The 17,782-nt window shown below is 51.5% G+C and overlaps 1 protein-coding gene across 1 annotated transcript in view; it reads left to right on the plus strand.

The window, feature by feature from the left end:
- Window positions 1–241: 241 nt before the first annotated feature.
- The window catches only part of SLCO2B1 (solute carrier organic anion transporter family member 2B1), a 50,480-nt gene continuing 32,939 nt past the window's right edge, over window positions 242–17,782 (plus strand). The window contains exons 1-4 of the mRNA XM_008052705.2: window positions 242–484; window positions 12,503–12,624; window positions 13,848–13,985; window positions 15,177–15,339. Coding sequence (XP_008050896.1) covers window positions 469–484; window positions 12,503–12,624; window positions 13,848–13,985; window positions 15,177–15,339 — 439 coding nt within the window. The 5' untranslated portion in view covers window positions 242–468. The remainder of the gene's footprint in view (window positions 485–12,502; window positions 12,625–13,847; window positions 13,986–15,176; window positions 15,340–17,782) is intronic.

The following is a 17,782-nucleotide window of genomic DNA, read 5'->3' on the forward strand; positions in this document are numbered from 1 at the left end:
ATCAACATCCCCTATGCCTCCCTCCTCTCCACCACCAAGAGAGCAGAAGAAAACATCCCAGGGAAATGCCGAAGCCAGAGGCTGAGAAGGGACAGGCTGGGTCTGAGCTGTAGGGAGGCGGAGCACAGCTTCCTTCCAGCTGGGAGGCTGGACTTAAACAAACCCAACCTCCCACAAAACTCTTGGAGCCAGGGCAGAGACAGAAGGAGCGAGTGACCCAGGGAGAGAGGTCCTAGGAGAGTGGGGTGGACTTTGTGCAGTCCCTAACCCACGCCTGGACGAGGCTGCTGTCCAGTGTGGCCCAAGAAACGTCGACCCAGTGCATGGAGTTTCTACTGTTAGTGCATCCCTGCTGTGACTCACTGCTGTTGTCTCCAGGACCCACTGAGAGGGCCTGCTTACTCTCCCTGCTAAGCTCCTGGTCCAGAAATTGCATTAGGGGCTGGAGTTCATTGCACCCCAACAGCCATGGGACCCAGGATAGGTAAGTTCGGACAAATTAAGGAAGGGGTATTGAAAGAGAGTCTGGGGTCCACATTCCCAGCAGGAACGGTGGGGCTGTAGAGCCAAAATGGGTGCAATGGTCTGAGATGAGCACTCTCAGCTCTGCATGAGCCAGGCACGAGGCTGGAGCCCAGTAAAAGTGAAATGAATGAATGAGTGAATGACCGGGGCGTGTGGGAAGGGTCACTGTTTACTCAGCTGTAGGCAGGGAACCCAGCCAAACTTCCCTGATGAGACAGAGAGACTTAAGAGGACAACAGAAAAACAGGCCCCTGGCCCCCTCATTGTGCCCTGTTCCCCCTCTCTGAAGGCGACAAATAGAGACAGAGCAGAGAAAAAGAGAGACAGAGGGAAGTATAGTCAGAGAGACAGAAAAAGTGACTCCAACAAAGACAGAGAGGGAGAAGACAAATATCAACAGGTGTCAGCCGGAGAATGTAGGGAGAGGGAAGGAGATCAGTCCTGGAGAGATGACTGTGGCAGAGACTGGGAGAGACAGGGAGGAGCAGGAGGCAGTGAGAGCAAGAGGGGGATCGGAGACAGATGCCAGAAAGGTGCCGACAAACAGATCTGAAGACAAAATCAGAAGGATCCACCGGAAGAGAGGAGGATTCAGAGAGACCTGCAGAGAACTGCGTGGGTTGGCTGGGGGTGGGGGCAAGGAGAAATAAATGTCTTGAAGCCCAGCATGAAGAGTGGTCAAGGAAGCCCCCCTGCGGCGAGGGCGGTGTTTCTGGGAAGGGAGTGGCTGGCCCAGCATTTCCCAGGCAGTCAGGGCGGAGCAAGAAACAAAGGGTCTTTAGACAGGGAGGACTCCGCACTGGACACCTCTGACCTCCCTCTCAGCTGTCTGTCCTCCCCCGTGTTAGCCTCACACCCACACAGGCAGGGCCAGACTCGCTCGCAGGAGGACTTCATAGGCCGAGGAGGCAGACCTGGCTGAGGTGCAGCTGCGGGGACTCCAGGAGGACGCAGCCATAGCTTGGGGACTGTGGAAGGAAGGGCGGGTGGATGTTTCCTCTCAGGGGACCTCACAGAACAGATGAGAGTGAGGTCAGATTTGGCTGGGGTGGTTGGGGGGAGGTGGGGACAGGCCACTGACAAACCAAATTCCCAATCAGCCTTGGCAACCCTGTGGGCGTGGAAAGAAACCAGAGACTTCAGCTGTATTGCACCTGCCCCTCCCCCCACATCCCAGCACCCCATGACTATTTTTCTGGCCTCTTCAGGGCCCATCTCTGGAATATTCTTTAGCTGCCCCTGACCTGTCACACAGACAGCAGAAGCTAACTTCAGTGTCTGCTCACTGGGCCACCAGAAGCCACCTCTAGCCTTGCTTCCTGAGCTCCAATCTGAGCCATGGCCAGGCTCACCGTGGAGCTCTGAGTGATGTGGGAATGCAGGTAGGGAAGGATATAGAGCCTGGAACCTGGGAAGAGTTCCCAAGGAGAGGGGACAGTTGTCCCAGCCAGGGGCAGACATCAGAGAGGAGTGAAGGTCAGCTCTGGCTCTGACAGAGCCCCTCCACCAACGTGCCACCTAATCTTGGGCAGCAGACAGCGCTTCTTTGTCGGAAGGTACAGGTCTTTTGCACAGTATGACTCAGAGACCCCGCTTTTCCACCTCTGCACTTTGGCTCAGGAAGCCCCCACCCACATTCCTTTCTGGTAAAATGTGCTGTTTTTCAACTCCTCTACATGTCAACTCAGATTCTCCCAGCTAGAGGTAACCTCTCCTGTCAGCTCCCATAGGCTGTTTGACCCTCTCTCTGATGTTCTCCCTTCCTCATTTCCGGTGTTGCTGCTGTTGCTCTCTCCAACCCATCTGAGAGCCATCCTGGGGCAGCCAGGTGGGGCACAGGAAAGAGCCAGCAGTCCTAGGCTCAAATTCCAGCACTGCATCACTGGCTTTATGAAAACTCATTGAAATTTCCTAATAGATTTCCTCTTTAATAGATGAGGAAACAGATGCTCAGAGAGGGCGAATAACTGGCCCAGGTTCACCCAGCAAGTAAGCAGCAGGGTAGGGGCCAGAGCCCAGGTCTGTCTGGCGCCAAAGCTCTTTCTTCTCTGTGTCATTGTCCTTGGGCTTTCTCTTCCCTTACACAAACCCCACATAGGATGAGTATTCCAGGGGAGGAGATGGCATTGCAAATGCTAGGTGAAGTGACTGCACCTGGCGTGTTTGTGGGAATGAGTTGCCAGTACAGTTGGAGTCATGGGTGAAGGCCCTTTGGGCATTATCTTGGAAAGTTAAGCCAAAGAAACTGATGAGACTCAATCACAAGGAACTTATGGCTAAGCATATGGACTTTGTCTTGGAGAAAATTGGGAGCTATAGAAGGTTTCTGAGGAGGGCAGTGGCCAGGCTTCAGTGGCTGAGAGATTCTGTGTCCTGGGAACATTCATAATAACCCCACTCATGTATGCAGCACTTTTCTAAGTACAAAGCACTCCGATGTCCATTTTACAGGTAAGAAAACCAAGGCCAGGGGAGGAGTCCGGTTATCTGCCCAAGGCCATGCAGCTAGTCAGTGACAGAGTCAGGGCTCGAATTCAAGCCCCCACCAGGTATCAGGGCCTTTTCTGGCCTTTCCTTTCTTGACGAGTCTGTACTGACACTCCTGTGCCCAGCCTGTGCCTGGAGAGCACAGGCTTCAGGCGGTTGGATCTGCAGGGAGCCGACCCAGAGTTCCTCTCTAGACCCCGGGATCTCTGTGGCTCAAATAGTTGTGTTTGGAGGACTGAGAGTCCGACATGGAGTGAAATGGGATCGTAAGCACAGAAAGAGATAAACAAGGACCACACAGAGGGGAAGGAGCGTGGCCTTTGGCCAATAGCTGCCCCTTCGAGTTCCTTGTTTTGGGCCTCAGGAGACTGGTTTGCATCTCCGTGGGCTCAGGGATCACCCTTCCCCCAGACTCTGGTCACTGTTTTTAAGGTCATCATGGGTCTAGATAGAGTAGCTGGAGCCAGAACCGGGAACAGAAAGTCCCAGCATGGGGTCCCTGACCAGGCTCGGAAACCACCAGAAAGTGCCTCTACCCTGCCAGCTCTCCCTCAAGAAGCAACAACTATAGTCTCGCAACAGCTGGACTTCAAGCATGCTATTGTCCTCCCAGTGGTCTGCCCAAGGGTCTTGTTAGAAGGAAATTCCCCAAAATGACAGCCAAGCCTGAAGCCCTGAGTCGCCCCCCACCCGCCGCCTTTGACTCTTTCCCCTCCAGAATGCTGGGCCTGGTCAAACTGGGAACAGGAACACTCAGGGCCCCCATGCTGGCCCCATCACATCCTGGGGACAGTCCTTTCTGTTGCCCCATGCTCCTCCCTTCTCTCCTCCTTCATTCAGTTTAGTTCAACTCAACAACCAAGTATAAGCTAGGAAAGGCCCTGAAAGATAAATAGTTTGCTGGGGAGAAAGGACATGCCAGACTGAGAGTACAGTGTGTGCAAAGGCAGAGAGGTGGAAGAGAACATGATGGCTGTGGGGAATGGCAAGAAGCTATTGCGGCCAGAGATTCACACTCACTAGGCATAGGTAGATGAGGAGGTGGGAGTGGCTCCCAGCAGCCTTGCCCTCCTTAGGGCTGAGGAGCCTGTACTAGTTTGCAAGTATAGCTGGGAGTGGGGGAGGGGGACTAGCCATCGTTGAGTACCTCATGTACCAGGCATAGGGTGTTTTCCTTTAATCTTGCCCCAAATACTGTGAGACAGGTACTATTTTCTCTTACAGAGAAGGAAACTGAGGTTTAGCAAGGCTAAATAAGCTGTCTGAGGTCACATTGCAATAAGGCAAAACAAATATTTGAATCCAAAGTCTGAGCCAGAGGGTTTCACTGGGGACCTACCATGCATGATCCATCAGGACAGGACACAGACCTCTACCCTGGGAGAGTTTACTGCCTGATGAGGCAGATAAGAGAGTGATATGAATAATTCAAGAGAGTGACCAACAGCAGTAAAGCCCAGAGAAAGAGCAGAGGGAATTGACCTGAGAGAGGGATTTTATGGAGGGAAGCACAGCTGATCTGGGCCACAGGCGCTAAGCAGGGGACTAGCAGGCCAAAGGAACCCAGGGCAACATAAGAGATAGGGAGAACTCGAGGCAGGGGCCAGTAGCAACAAGGCTGGGGGCCTCCCATCCCAATACCTCTGGAGGGATGGGTTGTCCAATATTTGCAGCTAGAATATTTCCCTTCCCAGGCCCAGGCAGTGGGGGTGTTGGTGCTGGAGGCTCGCGGCCTTTCCAGTAGCTCTGACCCCCTATACTCTTTGGCACCTGGAACAAACTTCTGGGGTAGGTTCCTTCTTTTGTTCTGCTCTTCGCAGTTGGGGCACATGGTAGGGACTTCTCACTCACAACGGCCAACTTTAACCACTTGTGGCTTCTGTTATCTCCTATCCACACATGCCACCCTCCAACCCATATCCTCTCTCCTGGAGCACATGACGTCCTAGGTGTCTCCCCCTGGGTTACTCTCTGCACCCAAATTCCCTGAGTTCAATGCGGACCTCACACTGCCCTAAAAAAGTGACTGTCAATGATGCTGGACCCAGACAGAAAGCTGTGCCTATCTCCCCCTCCCAGGGGTTCCCCACAACTGATTTTCCACCTCCCCTGGGATAGCATCAACTCATCACTCTCTACCCTGCTGCCACTGCCTGGTCCAGGCAAATGGGGACTTGCTGTCCCGGACCTCACACCTGTCTTCTTCCCGGTCCCTGCCTCCAGTCGGCGGCTCCACTCTCCCCGACAGTCATGGTGATCTTGGCAGAAGGCCAAACTGCCTTCCTCCCTGATCTCAGGAAAAAGCCCACCCTTCGGACTGGCATTCAAGTCTTGTCAGAGCCTGGTCCTTCCAACCTCCCCAGCCTCGTCTCCTGCCTCCGTCTCTGTGCTCCAGCCTTACCAGGCTATTGTCTTCGGGGCAATCTTTGCACTTTCATACTTCCGCCTTTTTCTCCAGTGTTTCTTCCTCCAGTAAGCCTTCCAATCCGGACTTTGCTCTGTTTTCATAGTCTGGATCCTCCTTGTGTCACAGCCCTGAGGGCCATCACTGTGATTCTGTGTTTGAAATCTGGCACACCCCTTCCCTTGCATATACAGGAGCACCCCCAGGGCAAGGATTGGGACTGATTGCCTGTGGGTCCCAAGTGGACTGGCTCAGGGAGCTCTCTGTGCCTGTGGAATGAATCTTCATTCTCCCTCCTCGCACCAGCTCTGTCCCAGCTGCAGTGACCCTGGGCAAATCATGTACTCTCTGGCCCTGTTTCCTCACCCTTCAGGGTGGCTAACTCACCTACCCCTGGCTTCCTGTCCAGTGGACTCTCCAAGCCCAGTGTCACTGGGGGTGGTAGAGGGGGAAGCCCACAGGCAAGTGAAGAGGGACCCATGAAGAGGGCTGGGCTGTTAATTCCAGTGAGGATCCAGCAGGGCGAACTGCCATGTGCAGGCCCAGCACCTTGGGCCAGCTGAGTGTTGCCATATGGAAATGTAGACTCAGTGTTGCCTCATCTACTGATCTTTCTTTTGCTTTTTCTTTCTTTCTTTTCTTTCTTTCTTTCTTTCTTTCTTTCTTTCTTTCTTTCTTTCTTTCTTTCTTTTTTTTTTTTTTTTTTTGTAGGAGTCTCACTTTGCTGCCTAGGTTGGAGCACAGTGGCATGCTGCTCACGGTCACTGCAGCCTCGACTTGCTGGGTTCAGGTGATTCTTCTGCCTCTGCCTTCCAAGTAGCTGATACTACAGGTGCGTGCCACCACGCCCAGCTAATTTTTTGATTTATTGTAGTGACAAGATCTTGTCATTTTGCCTAAGCTGGTCTTGAACCCACAGGCTTAGGCAATCCTCTTGCCTCCACCTCTGAAAGTGCTGGGATTACAAGCGTGAGCCACCATACCCAGTTCTGCTGATCTTTCTTTTTTTTTTTTTTTTTTGAGTTGGAGTTTCACTCCATCGCCCAGAGTGGAGTGCAGTGGCCACTCCCAGCAAGAAAAAACAAAAATCAGGAGTTTTACGTGAAATTTCCTGTTTTTTAATTGCTGGCAAGCCAGCATTGTGCAAGTCCCCACCGCAGGTCTGAAGGCCAGATGTGCCTTCAGGCAGGACAATTCCAGAAGGGGCCATTCACCAGCAGTGCACAGCCCAGCATCCTTGCATAGGGAGGCTTGAACCAGCATTTCTTTTTTTTTTTTTTTGAGTTGAAGTCTCTGTCACCCAGACTGGAGTGCATTGACCACTCCTGGCCACTGCAGCCTCGACCTGCTGAGCTCCGGCGATCCTTCCGCCTCAGCCTTCCAAGTAGCTGGAACTACAGGTGCGTGCTACCACGCCTGGCTAATTTTTGATTTATTGTAGAGATGAGGTCTCACCAAGTTGCCCAGGTGGGTCTTGAACCCGCAGGCTCAGGAGATCCACTCACCTCGGCCTCCCAAAGCACTGGGATTACCAGCATTTCACAACTGTAACCTCTGCCTTACATTCTATCTCCATGAGTTCCTTTGATGACCTTGGCAAAGTATGGGGGAGAGACCTTTTCTTTTCTTGCACAGGAAAGTTATTAGGAAAAAACAAAGTCTTGGAATGCAGCTAGTGAGGACTGGGCAGGGACAGGGGCGGAGACAGGGCGGGGACAGGGATGGTGAGGGGAGGGACAAGGACACAGCAGAGGGAGGCACACCAGAGGAGTCTGTGCGGCTTCCAGGATCTGGAAGAGGTGAATGAGTAATGCTGAGGCTGCGTCTCCTGCAGGAAGGAAAGTAAGTTATTTTGAGGCCTGGTGGCCAGATGTGGAAATAGTCTGTGGCAAAGGCTGACAAAGCTGGCACTTGTGAGACAACTTGGAATTGACAAAGGACACTACCCCTTGTGACCCTCATGCAGGCTTGAGAGGTAAGGCTCATTATTCCCCCTTTTTTTTTTTTTCAGTTGGAGGTCTCACTCTGTTGCCCAGGCTGGGGTGCAGTGGCTTAATCATGCCTCACTGCAGCCTCCACCTCTTGGGCTCAGGCTATGCTTCCATCTCAGCCTCCTGAGTAGCTGCAACTACAGGCATGCGCCACCATGCTCAGCTAATTTTTTGATTTTTCTGTAGAGACAAGGTCTCACAATGTTGCCCAGGTTGATCTTGAACTCCTGTGCTCAGGCAATCCTCTTGCCTCAGCCTCCCAAAATGCTGGGATTACAGGTGTAAGCCACTGTGCCGGGTCATTATTCCTATTTTACAACTGCTTGGAGAGGTCTAAGTGCTGTCCCAAGGGTATACCATGTCTAAGTGGTTGCAAGTCTTGCTCCCTGCTGAGGAACAACTGGCACGTTCTGGAGAGAAAGTGCCCCTTGTTGGTCCTAACGCTCCTTCAGATGGCTTCCTCAGGATGTGAGAATTTCCCAGGCTCTGTACTGGCATGTTTTAGTACCTGTGGTGGTGTCTCCCCTGAAGGTTCAAATCTGGGCCTTTGTTTTGACTCCTGGATCTCCATCACACTCAAGTCCCCTGGATAGGGACCACATGTCCTTCTTTCTTTTTCAGTCATATCACTTTCTCTTTCCCAATTGTTGCCTGACAGTGTTTTCTGGGGCCATTAAAACAGGGTGTTGATTAACGAATGAACGGACAGACGGGTGCAGGGGCTGAGGGAAAATTTCCCTTCACCCTCTGAAGTTTCACTGAAAAATCAACTCACAAAAGGCAGATTAATTAGAGAAACAGCATACAGATTTTATTAACATGTACACGTGGATTCTGACAAGACAGTTTATCGGAGTGCAGAGAAGAGGTGTCCTGTTTGGGGGATTACTAGGGAGAGCAAATGGGTCAGAGAGCAGATAATCACTTTTGGGTTATTTTGTGACAAGATCTGTTCAGGTGTGGTTACACTCCTGGCCCTACAGGGAGGGGAAGAAAAAACAAGTTCCTTTTGGTGGGTCTGGATCTTGGGGAGATAAAGGAGCTTCAACTTCATCCTGTGCTTTGGGAGAGACAGGGAGGGCCTAGGACAGATCAGAGAGACCTTGAGGTTTCTTCAGTTCAGCATGTCAAAGCGTCTGTCATATTTTAGGCTATCGGTTTCTGTGTCCCAACACTAGCTAAAGGATGGACTGGTACAATGACACACTGTCCCATACAGCTTCCTATGACAATTCTCAGGAGGGAAGCCTGGCTGGGTTTTGCCCCATCTGTGGTTGCTGTTGGGGGCATGAGAGCCAGACTGATCTGGTCCAAGCTGGATAAGTCACACCTTCTGGGAGCTTCTGTTTCCTCAGATGCATCATGGAGTCACAGCAGTAGCCCTGGAGGGTTGCTAGAAGAATGGGTGCACATGCACAACCTAGCTCTGCACCCCGTGGTGCTCAGGCTGAAGTAGCTCCTGGACTTGGGAACCTCCTTCCAAGGAGAGTTCTGTCCTCAGCCAGGAAGTCAAATTGTTCACCCCTCAGTAGGGGCCCACAGGAAGAACCCAAAGGGGACTGACAGCCTGCCTGACCACCCATTCAGGGACCTACTGACCACCAACCACATGACTGATTCTGCTCTCAGGGTCCAGAGGGACATGCCAGTGCTTTCCTCCCCCAACCCAAAGGCTCAGGCTATGGACTTTGTCTTCTGGAAACAGCCCTATCTCTAAAGGATAAAGTGATCTCTGGAAACTTTGAGCCTTGGCACAAGAAGCTGAGATAGAAGCTTCTGAGAGAGCCAGGGGTGAGGCTGGAGTAGGAGCTCACCCAAGGCAAGTAAGCAGGCTCCCGGAATGGGCAGGTGAGAGAGTAGGGGGCTGGAACTAGAGCTAGTCAGTTGGGAGCACAGGGAAGATGCCTCCGGTGTGCCCAGGGAGCCAAGCAAAATGCCTAGGATCTGGCTTGGAGCTGGGGTTCCCATGTTCTGAGCTCCCACAGATATTCTGACCCTCTCCCCCATCCATTCCCTGGTTTTCCTTTGGAGTTAGGGCTCCAGGTCAATGACTTTTGGCCTTGGCTCCAGACCTATCACCTGGTTGGCCTGGTCCCCTGGTGGGCTGGCATTGCTGCCTAGGAGGCGACCTGGCTAGGCTTGGGTGGACCAAGACAGAGAAGAGCACTGTGCTTCAAACCTGTGTAAAAAGTATGGAATGATGTTGATTTTGGCACCCGGGCTTGAGTTCCTGGGTTAAGGTCAACCAGGGCTGGTTCCTCTGAGTCTGGGTGTCCCTATGAGAAGCAGGGAGATAACAAAGCACCAAAAAAATGGAGCTGTGAGAGGGTTCATGAGCCAGTGCTTGGAAAGCATGTAGCGGAGCCCTGGCTATAGCAGGTGACTGGCCTCTGCCTGTGAGAAATGTTCCTTCAGTTTCCTCTGGGAATCTTTGCTTTGAACTGCCTCTTCCCCTTCAAAGTGACCCCTGCAGAGTCTCCCCTGACACTCCCCTTCCCTAGGCCAAGCCCTCATCTCCTCCCTCTCAGATGTCAGTTTTGTTTCAATTTCCCCTTATTTCCCTTGAGTGTGTATGCCCCCCAAGGGACTCCTCCCCAGCCATACGTGTTTCCATTTCCTCAGTTAAATTCCTCAAGCTATTTGTATAGACAAGATATACAAACGGCCAATATGCACAAAAAAAGATGCTCAAAGTCATTAGTCCTTAGGGAAATACAAATCAAAGCCACAGTGAAATACCACTTGTGTCTACTGGAATGGCTACAATGGAAAAGGCAGACAGTAACAAGTATTAGCAAAGACAGAGAAATTGGAGCCGTTATACATTGCTGGCAGGAGTGTAAAATGGTACAGCCACTGTGAAAAAGCAGTTTAGCAGTTTCTCAAATAGTTAAATGTAGAATTACTCTAAGACCCAGCAGCTCCATTCCTGAGTATATACCCAAGAGAATGGAAAACATGTCTACATAAAATTTGGACATGAATGTTCATAATACCTGAAACAACTCAAGTGTCAACTGATAAATGGATAAACTAAATGTGATATATTCATACAATGAAATATTACTCAGCCATAAAAAGAAATGAAATACTGTTACATGCTACAACATAGATGAACCTTGGAAACGTTATGCTACTTGAAAGTAACCAGTCACAAAAGGCTACATATTGGCTGGGTACAGTGGCTGAAACCTATAATCCAAGCACTTTTGGAGACTGAGGCAGGAGGATTGCTTGAGCCCAGGAGTTTGAGACCAGCCTAGGTGACATAACGAGACCCCATCTCTACAAGAACACATCAGGAAGCTGAGGCGAGGGATCACCTGGGCCCAGTTGGGTGAGGCTACAGTGAGCCATGATCATGCTATTGCGCTCCAGCCTGGGCACAATAGAGTGAGAGATCCTGACTCAAAAAAAAAAAAAAAAAAGACAGGACACGATGGCTCGTGCCTGTCATTCCAGTACTTTGGGAGGCAGAGGCGAGAGGATTGCCTAAGTCCAGGAGTTCGAGACTAACCTGAGCAACATGGTGAGACCTCATCTCTACAATAAAGTAAAAAATCAGCTGGGCATGGTGGCTCATGCCTGTAGTTCCAGCTACTTGGAAGGCTGAGGAGGAAGGATCTCCTGAGCCCAGCAGGCTGTGGTGGCTGTGAGCGTGCCACTGCACTCCAGTCTGTGAGAGAGTGAGACTCTGACTCAATTAAAAAAAAAAAAAAGAAGAAAGAAAACACATATTGGATGATTAGATTTATATGAGGTATCTGGACTAGTCAAGTCTATGGAGACAGAAAGTAGATTGGTGGTTGCCAGGGACTGGGGCTAGGCAGCAGTGGGTAGTGACTACTAATAGTCTTGGGACTTTTTATTGTGATGATGAAAATGTTCAGAAATCAGACAGTGGTGATGATTGTGAAGATACTAAAAACCACTCAACTGTGTACATTCAGTGGATTTTATATCTCAATTTATACATTTATAAAAATCCTCAGGCTCCCAGGTATCTTGTGTGAGAAGCACAAAACCAATCCTTGTGGCCTCTGCAGCCTGCTCCCCAAGTTTACCTTCCAGGCCTGGATATGGGGTGAGAGAGAGCCCCCTGAGTCAGAGCAGTCCTTAGGTCAGTTTTCAGGCACCACAAGAAGCATGTTCGGCAAGAGAGATGTGAAACAATGGAGAAGGAAGTGGGGCCACAGGAGGGAAGGAAGGCCAAGGAAGCCTGGGCTGCCAGGTGGTTTCTATCAAAATGGAGGGGTGGAGTCTCCCAAGGCTGGACTTCTGGGCTCCCCACTGAGAGTGAGCTCAGGAGGTCCTGGGAGAAGCCTCTAGAGGGGCTCAGTTTTCCTCTCACTGCAGTGAGTGTGATACTGATGTGGTTACCATAGCTACCATGGGAGAAAGCCCACATGGCTTGTGCAGTGGGGGCCAAGGGTCCAAGAGAGTTCTGCCTCCTGAGTTCTGAGTCACTGCCCCACTTGAGTCTCTGTTTGTCCAGGAGGGTATCACAGGAGATAAGCTCTGAGGCCCTTTCTACCCTGACCTGCAACACTGTTTGATGGTATGATTTGGAGATTGGGCTGGTTAGCTCTGTGATGATGTGCAGGGTGGTGCCCTATGTGAGGGTCGGTATCTGTTCTAAAATACAACCAGAAAAAAGCCTTTATTCCCTAAGTATGGACCAAGCCTTGAACCTGCATTTGGCCCCAGACCCCTGATCTGAGACTAAGCCAGACAGACCCACGTCCAGACTCAGCCTCTAGCAGGGCCGAGAGACTGCATAGCTCATCCCTGCTGCGGGGTCCACTGTCGGCATATTTGTTGTGTGGAGGTTTATGCTGGGAGCAGAGTGAGGGGTGAAATGGGCCGTCCCAGTGGGGATCTGGCCCCCATGGGCACCTGGAACACACAGCTTCTCAGGTAGGTCCCTTCCGGTGCTGTGACCCGGGAACCAGGAAGACTGAAGGTGATTTGGGGCTCAGATTCTTACCAATCATTAAGATTTCTTCCCCATGAAACTGTTTGGTCCTGAGGTCTAGGGTCAGAGCCATCATCTGGGATTCCATCCTCTCTCACTTTCTGGCTGTCTGTCCCTCAGGGCCAGCAGGTGAGGGACCCCAGATGCCAGACAAGGCCAGGATGGGCACAGAAGACACACCTGGAGGCAAAGCCAGCCCAGATCCTCAGGACATGAGGCGAAGTGTGTTCCATAACATCAAGGTACCTCTTGGGGCCTGGCAAGGGCAGGGTCCTCTGAGCCAGCAGAGCAGGCTTTGCCTCATTGTGGCTGTGTAACACCAAGCATGCTTTTCTCTGAGCCTCAGTTTCCTTGCCTGTAGAATGGGTGGCTGTGAGCATCCAAGGGACGATCTAAGAAAGCACTTAGCTAGGTTTTGGAAACATGGAAGGTGCCCAGGATATGTTCTCTCCTTCCAGAGAGCAAAGGGGCTGCTCTGGGGGCAGTGGGGGATGAGTGCCCTTGCTTTCTGCTCCGTAGAGGAATAGAGAAGTACCCCAGGGATCCTGAACCTGTATGAACACTTGGAGTCCTGGTTCCACCAAGGATGCCTAAATATCCAACATCTACCGGCGCCTACTGGGTGCCAGGCCCTCCAGGTGCCATTCACACATGATCGTATTTCATTCTCACCATAACCCTGGAAGGTAGGGCTGTTGTCCTCATTGTATGGTTGAGAAAACCGAGACTCAGAAGAACAGAGGGAATATATAAACTTTTGCATGATGCTCGATTTTTTGATGCTTTGAAGCATGCTTTTCTTCTCATGAATTCTGTCAGCTGTTCAGTAGGAAGACTACAGGCAGGCTGGGATATCTGGGGTGGGGTAGAGTCCGGCCATTTGAGGTTTTGGTGTGTTCAAGTGGTCTTCTTGTGGCAGCTCTAGGAAAGGATTAGGTGGGGGTGAAATAGAGAAGGATCTGGATGGACCTGGACAGCTTCTAGGAGAAAGGAGCAGGGTGGTGGAGCAGAGAGAAAGGTCCAGTCCAGCCCAGGGGGAGCTCTGAGAATCAGAGGGAGCTCCCACCATTCCAGACCCCATGAAGACCCCACTCTCAGTCATGAGGCTCTCTGGTAGCCCCCAGGCCCCTGGAATGTACCCAAGACAGCTTTTCTGGGTTTTAGGCCTGTGTGGGAAGCCACAGGCTACTCCAATAACTAACTCTTTCTTCCTCTCCCCCTCCCTTCCCGTCTCTGTCTCCCTCCCTTTCCCCCTCTCTGTCTCCTTTGGTCTCTCTCTCTTTCTCGTTTGTCTTTGTCGCTATCCTTCCCTCCCTCCTTCCTTTTCTCTCCTTCTATGAGTCCGTCTCCATTCCTTGCTCCTCTCTTGGCCTCACTCTCCCACTCCTTGTCTCCCCCGCTACCTCCCACCTCTGCCTGTCTCCCTGCTGCCTCCTGGTCCCTCTGCCTGCGGCTTCTCTGCCAGCTCTTTGTCCTGTGCCACAGCCTGCTGCAGCTGGCACAGCTCATGATCTCCGGCTACCTTAAGAGTTCCATATCCACAGTGGAGAAGCGCTTTGGCCTCTCCAGCCAGACCTCAGGACTGCTGGCCGCCTTCAACGAGGTACTGTCCCCGGTTCCGCCACAGGGGCAGACATTGAGGAAGACTTGCACCCCCCACCTTCCACCAGTTTCCCCCTCACTACCTCACCATAAAGCCTCCCCTTCCTAGCACCCTCAGGCAACCTCCAACAGCGCAATCCCTGAAGCCTCAGAGGGCTTGCAGCTGGAAGACCTGGCAATCCCCCTCTTGGAGAGCATCCTATCGGGGCTGTGGGATATTTAGAGCTAGCTGGGGTCCCATGTCCACCTGCTCTCCCTTTAGTTCCTTTACCTTTGTAGGCACCTAGCTATCGCCTGTCCCAGGAAGAAATCAGAGAAAATCACTTCAACAGCAGTGAGAGAAGCTTCGGTTACATCAAGGGCAGAACTTTCCGTCTTTGGGGTGTGGGGAGAGAGGAATGCCATGGCACAGAGCGTCTGTTGGCAGAATTGCTCAGAGATTCACAGGGCTGTGGGGCCCACAGCCAAGCAGGAAAGAGCAGATGAGCTGCTTTGGGTGGATTTGGAGATCAGAGTCCAGCTGTGCCCCAGCAGCCCCCACCAGATGTTTTTACCCTGGGGGAAGGAAGCTGTCTCTTTCTCCCTTCCCCGCCCCTGGCAGATTTCTGTGAAGTTCTCTCCCCTTGGGTAAAGTGTCACATTCCTATCAGTCTCTGGACCTTGGCGTCTCATCTATAAGATGGAGAATGGCTGCCTTTGCCAAGGTCAGTCTTGTTCCCCTGACCCCACCACCTGCTGATACTGCCTCACTCCCCCAACAAGGAGTCTGGGGCTCATCCATGGTCATGAATCAGTAGGGAGCTGAGTGGATGCACCCCCTGCTCATGGCAGTGCCTTGCAAGCTCTCAAGTCCCCTACATACTCGGGCTTTAAACTTACATATCCTCTCACCCATGATGGTTCTGAAACTCAAAATCCTTTTTCCTTGACTGCCCATCCTCCTCCATGTTCTAGCATGGGATCCGACCCATGTTCTAAAATGAAACTCTGCCCTGTCCTCATATCTCTCCTCTAATGGGGAAGTATATCCAAGGAGGACCCAGAATCTGCGCTTATAAGAGGGATCTAGGTGATTTTTATTCTGGCCATTATACAGATAGGAATACTAAAGTTGGTGATAAAGATAGGAATGGGGCAGGACCCCAACCCTGGGCTCTGCTCCACTTTAACAGGTGACCTCTTCCCTTTGCAGGTGGGGAACACAGCCTTGATAGTGTTTGTGAGCTATTTTGGCAGCCGGGTACACCGGCCCCGGCTGATCGGCTATGGGGCTATCCTTGTGGCCCTGGCAGGCCTCCTCATGACTCTCCCACACTTCATCTCGGAGCCATACCGCTACGACCACACTAGCCTGGGTAAGAACAGGAAGGGCTGGGCAGGAGAGGGTCATGAACATTACTGTGCACCAGGGCGCACGCACAGGTCTTCACTGGGCAAGGTGGGCCCCAGCATCCCAGGACCACTGTGGTTTTTTGAGGTGGGGTTGAATTTATACTTCAGCCTAGATTTAGGGCCTAACATGCAGTAGGTCTTCAGGCAATGCCTGTGGGAAAATAACAGTGGCATACACTACTTACTATTGATCAGACACTACTCTAAGCAATTAATAATGTAGTCATGCATCTTATCTTCACAAAAGCAAGACATCGATGAAAGAAAGAATTAATGAGTGAATGAAAAAATGAAAGAGTATTAGACAGGAATAGTGAAACCCTGTTCAGCCCAGGGGGATTTTCCTGAAGGCCTACTTGACAAACTGATGCTCCTTTAGAGAATGACCCAAGCAGCTTGAGCATTTACTCTATTCCTTCCGGCTCCTATTATCCCATCTACCCATCCAACTTTCCCTTCTTCATCCATCCATCCATCTATCCGTCTATCCATCCGTCCAGTGATCCACCCAACAAGCCCTTCATGCTGCCTACTTTTTGCCTGAGCCTCTCAGGGGACCTAGTCCTTTACTCCAGGGAGCTCCTGGTCTTGAAGCAGAGATAGAGACAAACGAAAACCTCAGTGTGTCAACTGTGTGAGGAAGGATAAAGAAGGGAGGCGGGCTTCCCAGAGTGGAAGAAACCCAGAGTAGAAGCCCACACCACAGCCCGGCAACAGGGAAGTCTCCCAGGTGAGGAGGATTGTCAGTGCAGCCTACCTCCCTCGCCCTCCCACCAGCTCACACCTCTGGAGTCCCACTCTGTGCCAGGGTGGGGAAAGGAAGTAGAAAGATGAAGCAGACATGACCCAGAGGATTGCAGGGATGGAGTGAGCATGGCAACTCCAGTACAAGGTGTAGAGCCCAGTAGCTTAGGAGATGGCCAGAGGGCCATTAGAGCCCTGAGTAGGGGAGGGACACTGGCAGCCAGAGGGAGCTGGCAAGGTGGCACTTGAACTGCAGTGTAGAGAGAAGGTGGGAGTTATAGGGGGAGGAGGAGGGGCATGGGTCTTAAGGCAGGAAGTGGGAAAATGGGGGAGGGGGTAGTGGGCGTGAAGAATGCAGAGCGGTTATCTAGACCTGAGTGTCAAGAGGGCTGTTTGGCATGCTGAAAAGTGAGACTTCCTTGAGTTTCTTTGTCCAGCATTTTCACTTTACAGAGCTTTTGCTGTGTAGGGTCACACATGTTCTTCTTTTTCCTCATTGCCATAGGAAACCCCTCTGCCTAGGCTCCCCTGAAACCCGGAGCAAAGTCCCGTCTGAGCCTCAGTCTCCAAGGGTCTCCAAGCTTCCATCCTGCTCTGACACTCCAGGCTGTTTCATCCATTCATTCTTCATCTAGTATTTATAAAACTCAATTTTGTGCCAGGCCCTCTGCAAGAAATGGGGGACGTGGGTGAAAGGACACACACAGTCTCTCTATTGTCGTCTAGCATCTAGCAGACACTGTGCCCTGGCACACTCACCACTCTTAATATTCAGAACCTCATGAGGCACGAGTTATCATTAACTCCCACAAGTGAAGAAATTGAGGCTCAGAGAGGGGAGGAACTTTCCCAAGGCCCATGCCAACAGAGCAATGCCACACGCAAGTAGCCCTGCCTTAGCCCCTACTCTGAACTGCTGTTTATGAATTCCTTCTCTCTGGATAACTTCTGTTCTAGGAGATTCATTTGAGAGATGAAGAGACCCAGAGGGCTAAAGGGCCTCTGTCATTACCCAGAAAAATCCAGGTTGAAAACCTAAGTGCAGTTGTTGACCTCGGTTCACAGAGCTCTGTGCAGCCTGAGGGAGTTGCTTTCCAGGTTGGGTTGACACAACTCAGAGTCCCAGCTCCCATAAAGGGAGGGCCACATAGAGAAGACCACTTCCGCACCCACATTTGGGCTAATAATAGTGTAAGGGTCTCCTCAAGTTTGCTCATCAAATATTGATGAGTTACAGGGGACAAATGTCTGATGCTAAACTAAAATTCTTTGCTGCACTCTGCATCCATGTCCTAAGCTGACATTGAACTCTCCCAAAACGAAAGCCAAAAGCCCCAGAGCCCTCCATGATCCAGCCCCAGCCTCCCTCTCTGCCTGCTCCTGCCCGTAGCCCTGGCCTTGTACTCATACCTTGTGACCTAATCATCCTCAGCTTCTCATTCTACCAACACAGTGCCCTTTTTTCCAAGGCCTTGGGGTTTGCCCATACTGTGACCTCTCACTGGAACACCCCTCCCCTCCCTCTCTTTCTGGAAAATCTTGTTTGTTCTTCTGGACTCAGTTCAAACTCTACCTCCTTTGACTACTTCACCCTATCCAAGAGCCACTGTCGCCATGGGATGGTGGCATAGGGCAGTTGAAGAGCCTGGAGGCTAAGACCAG

Source organism: Carlito syrichta, unplaced genomic scaffold (assembly GCF_000164805.1).
Source record: "Carlito syrichta isolate Samal-C Ts95f unplaced genomic scaffold, Tarsius_syrichta-2.0.1 Scaffold287344, whole genome shotgun sequence".
NCBI lineage: Eukaryota > Metazoa > Chordata > Mammalia > Primates > Tarsiidae > Carlito > Carlito syrichta.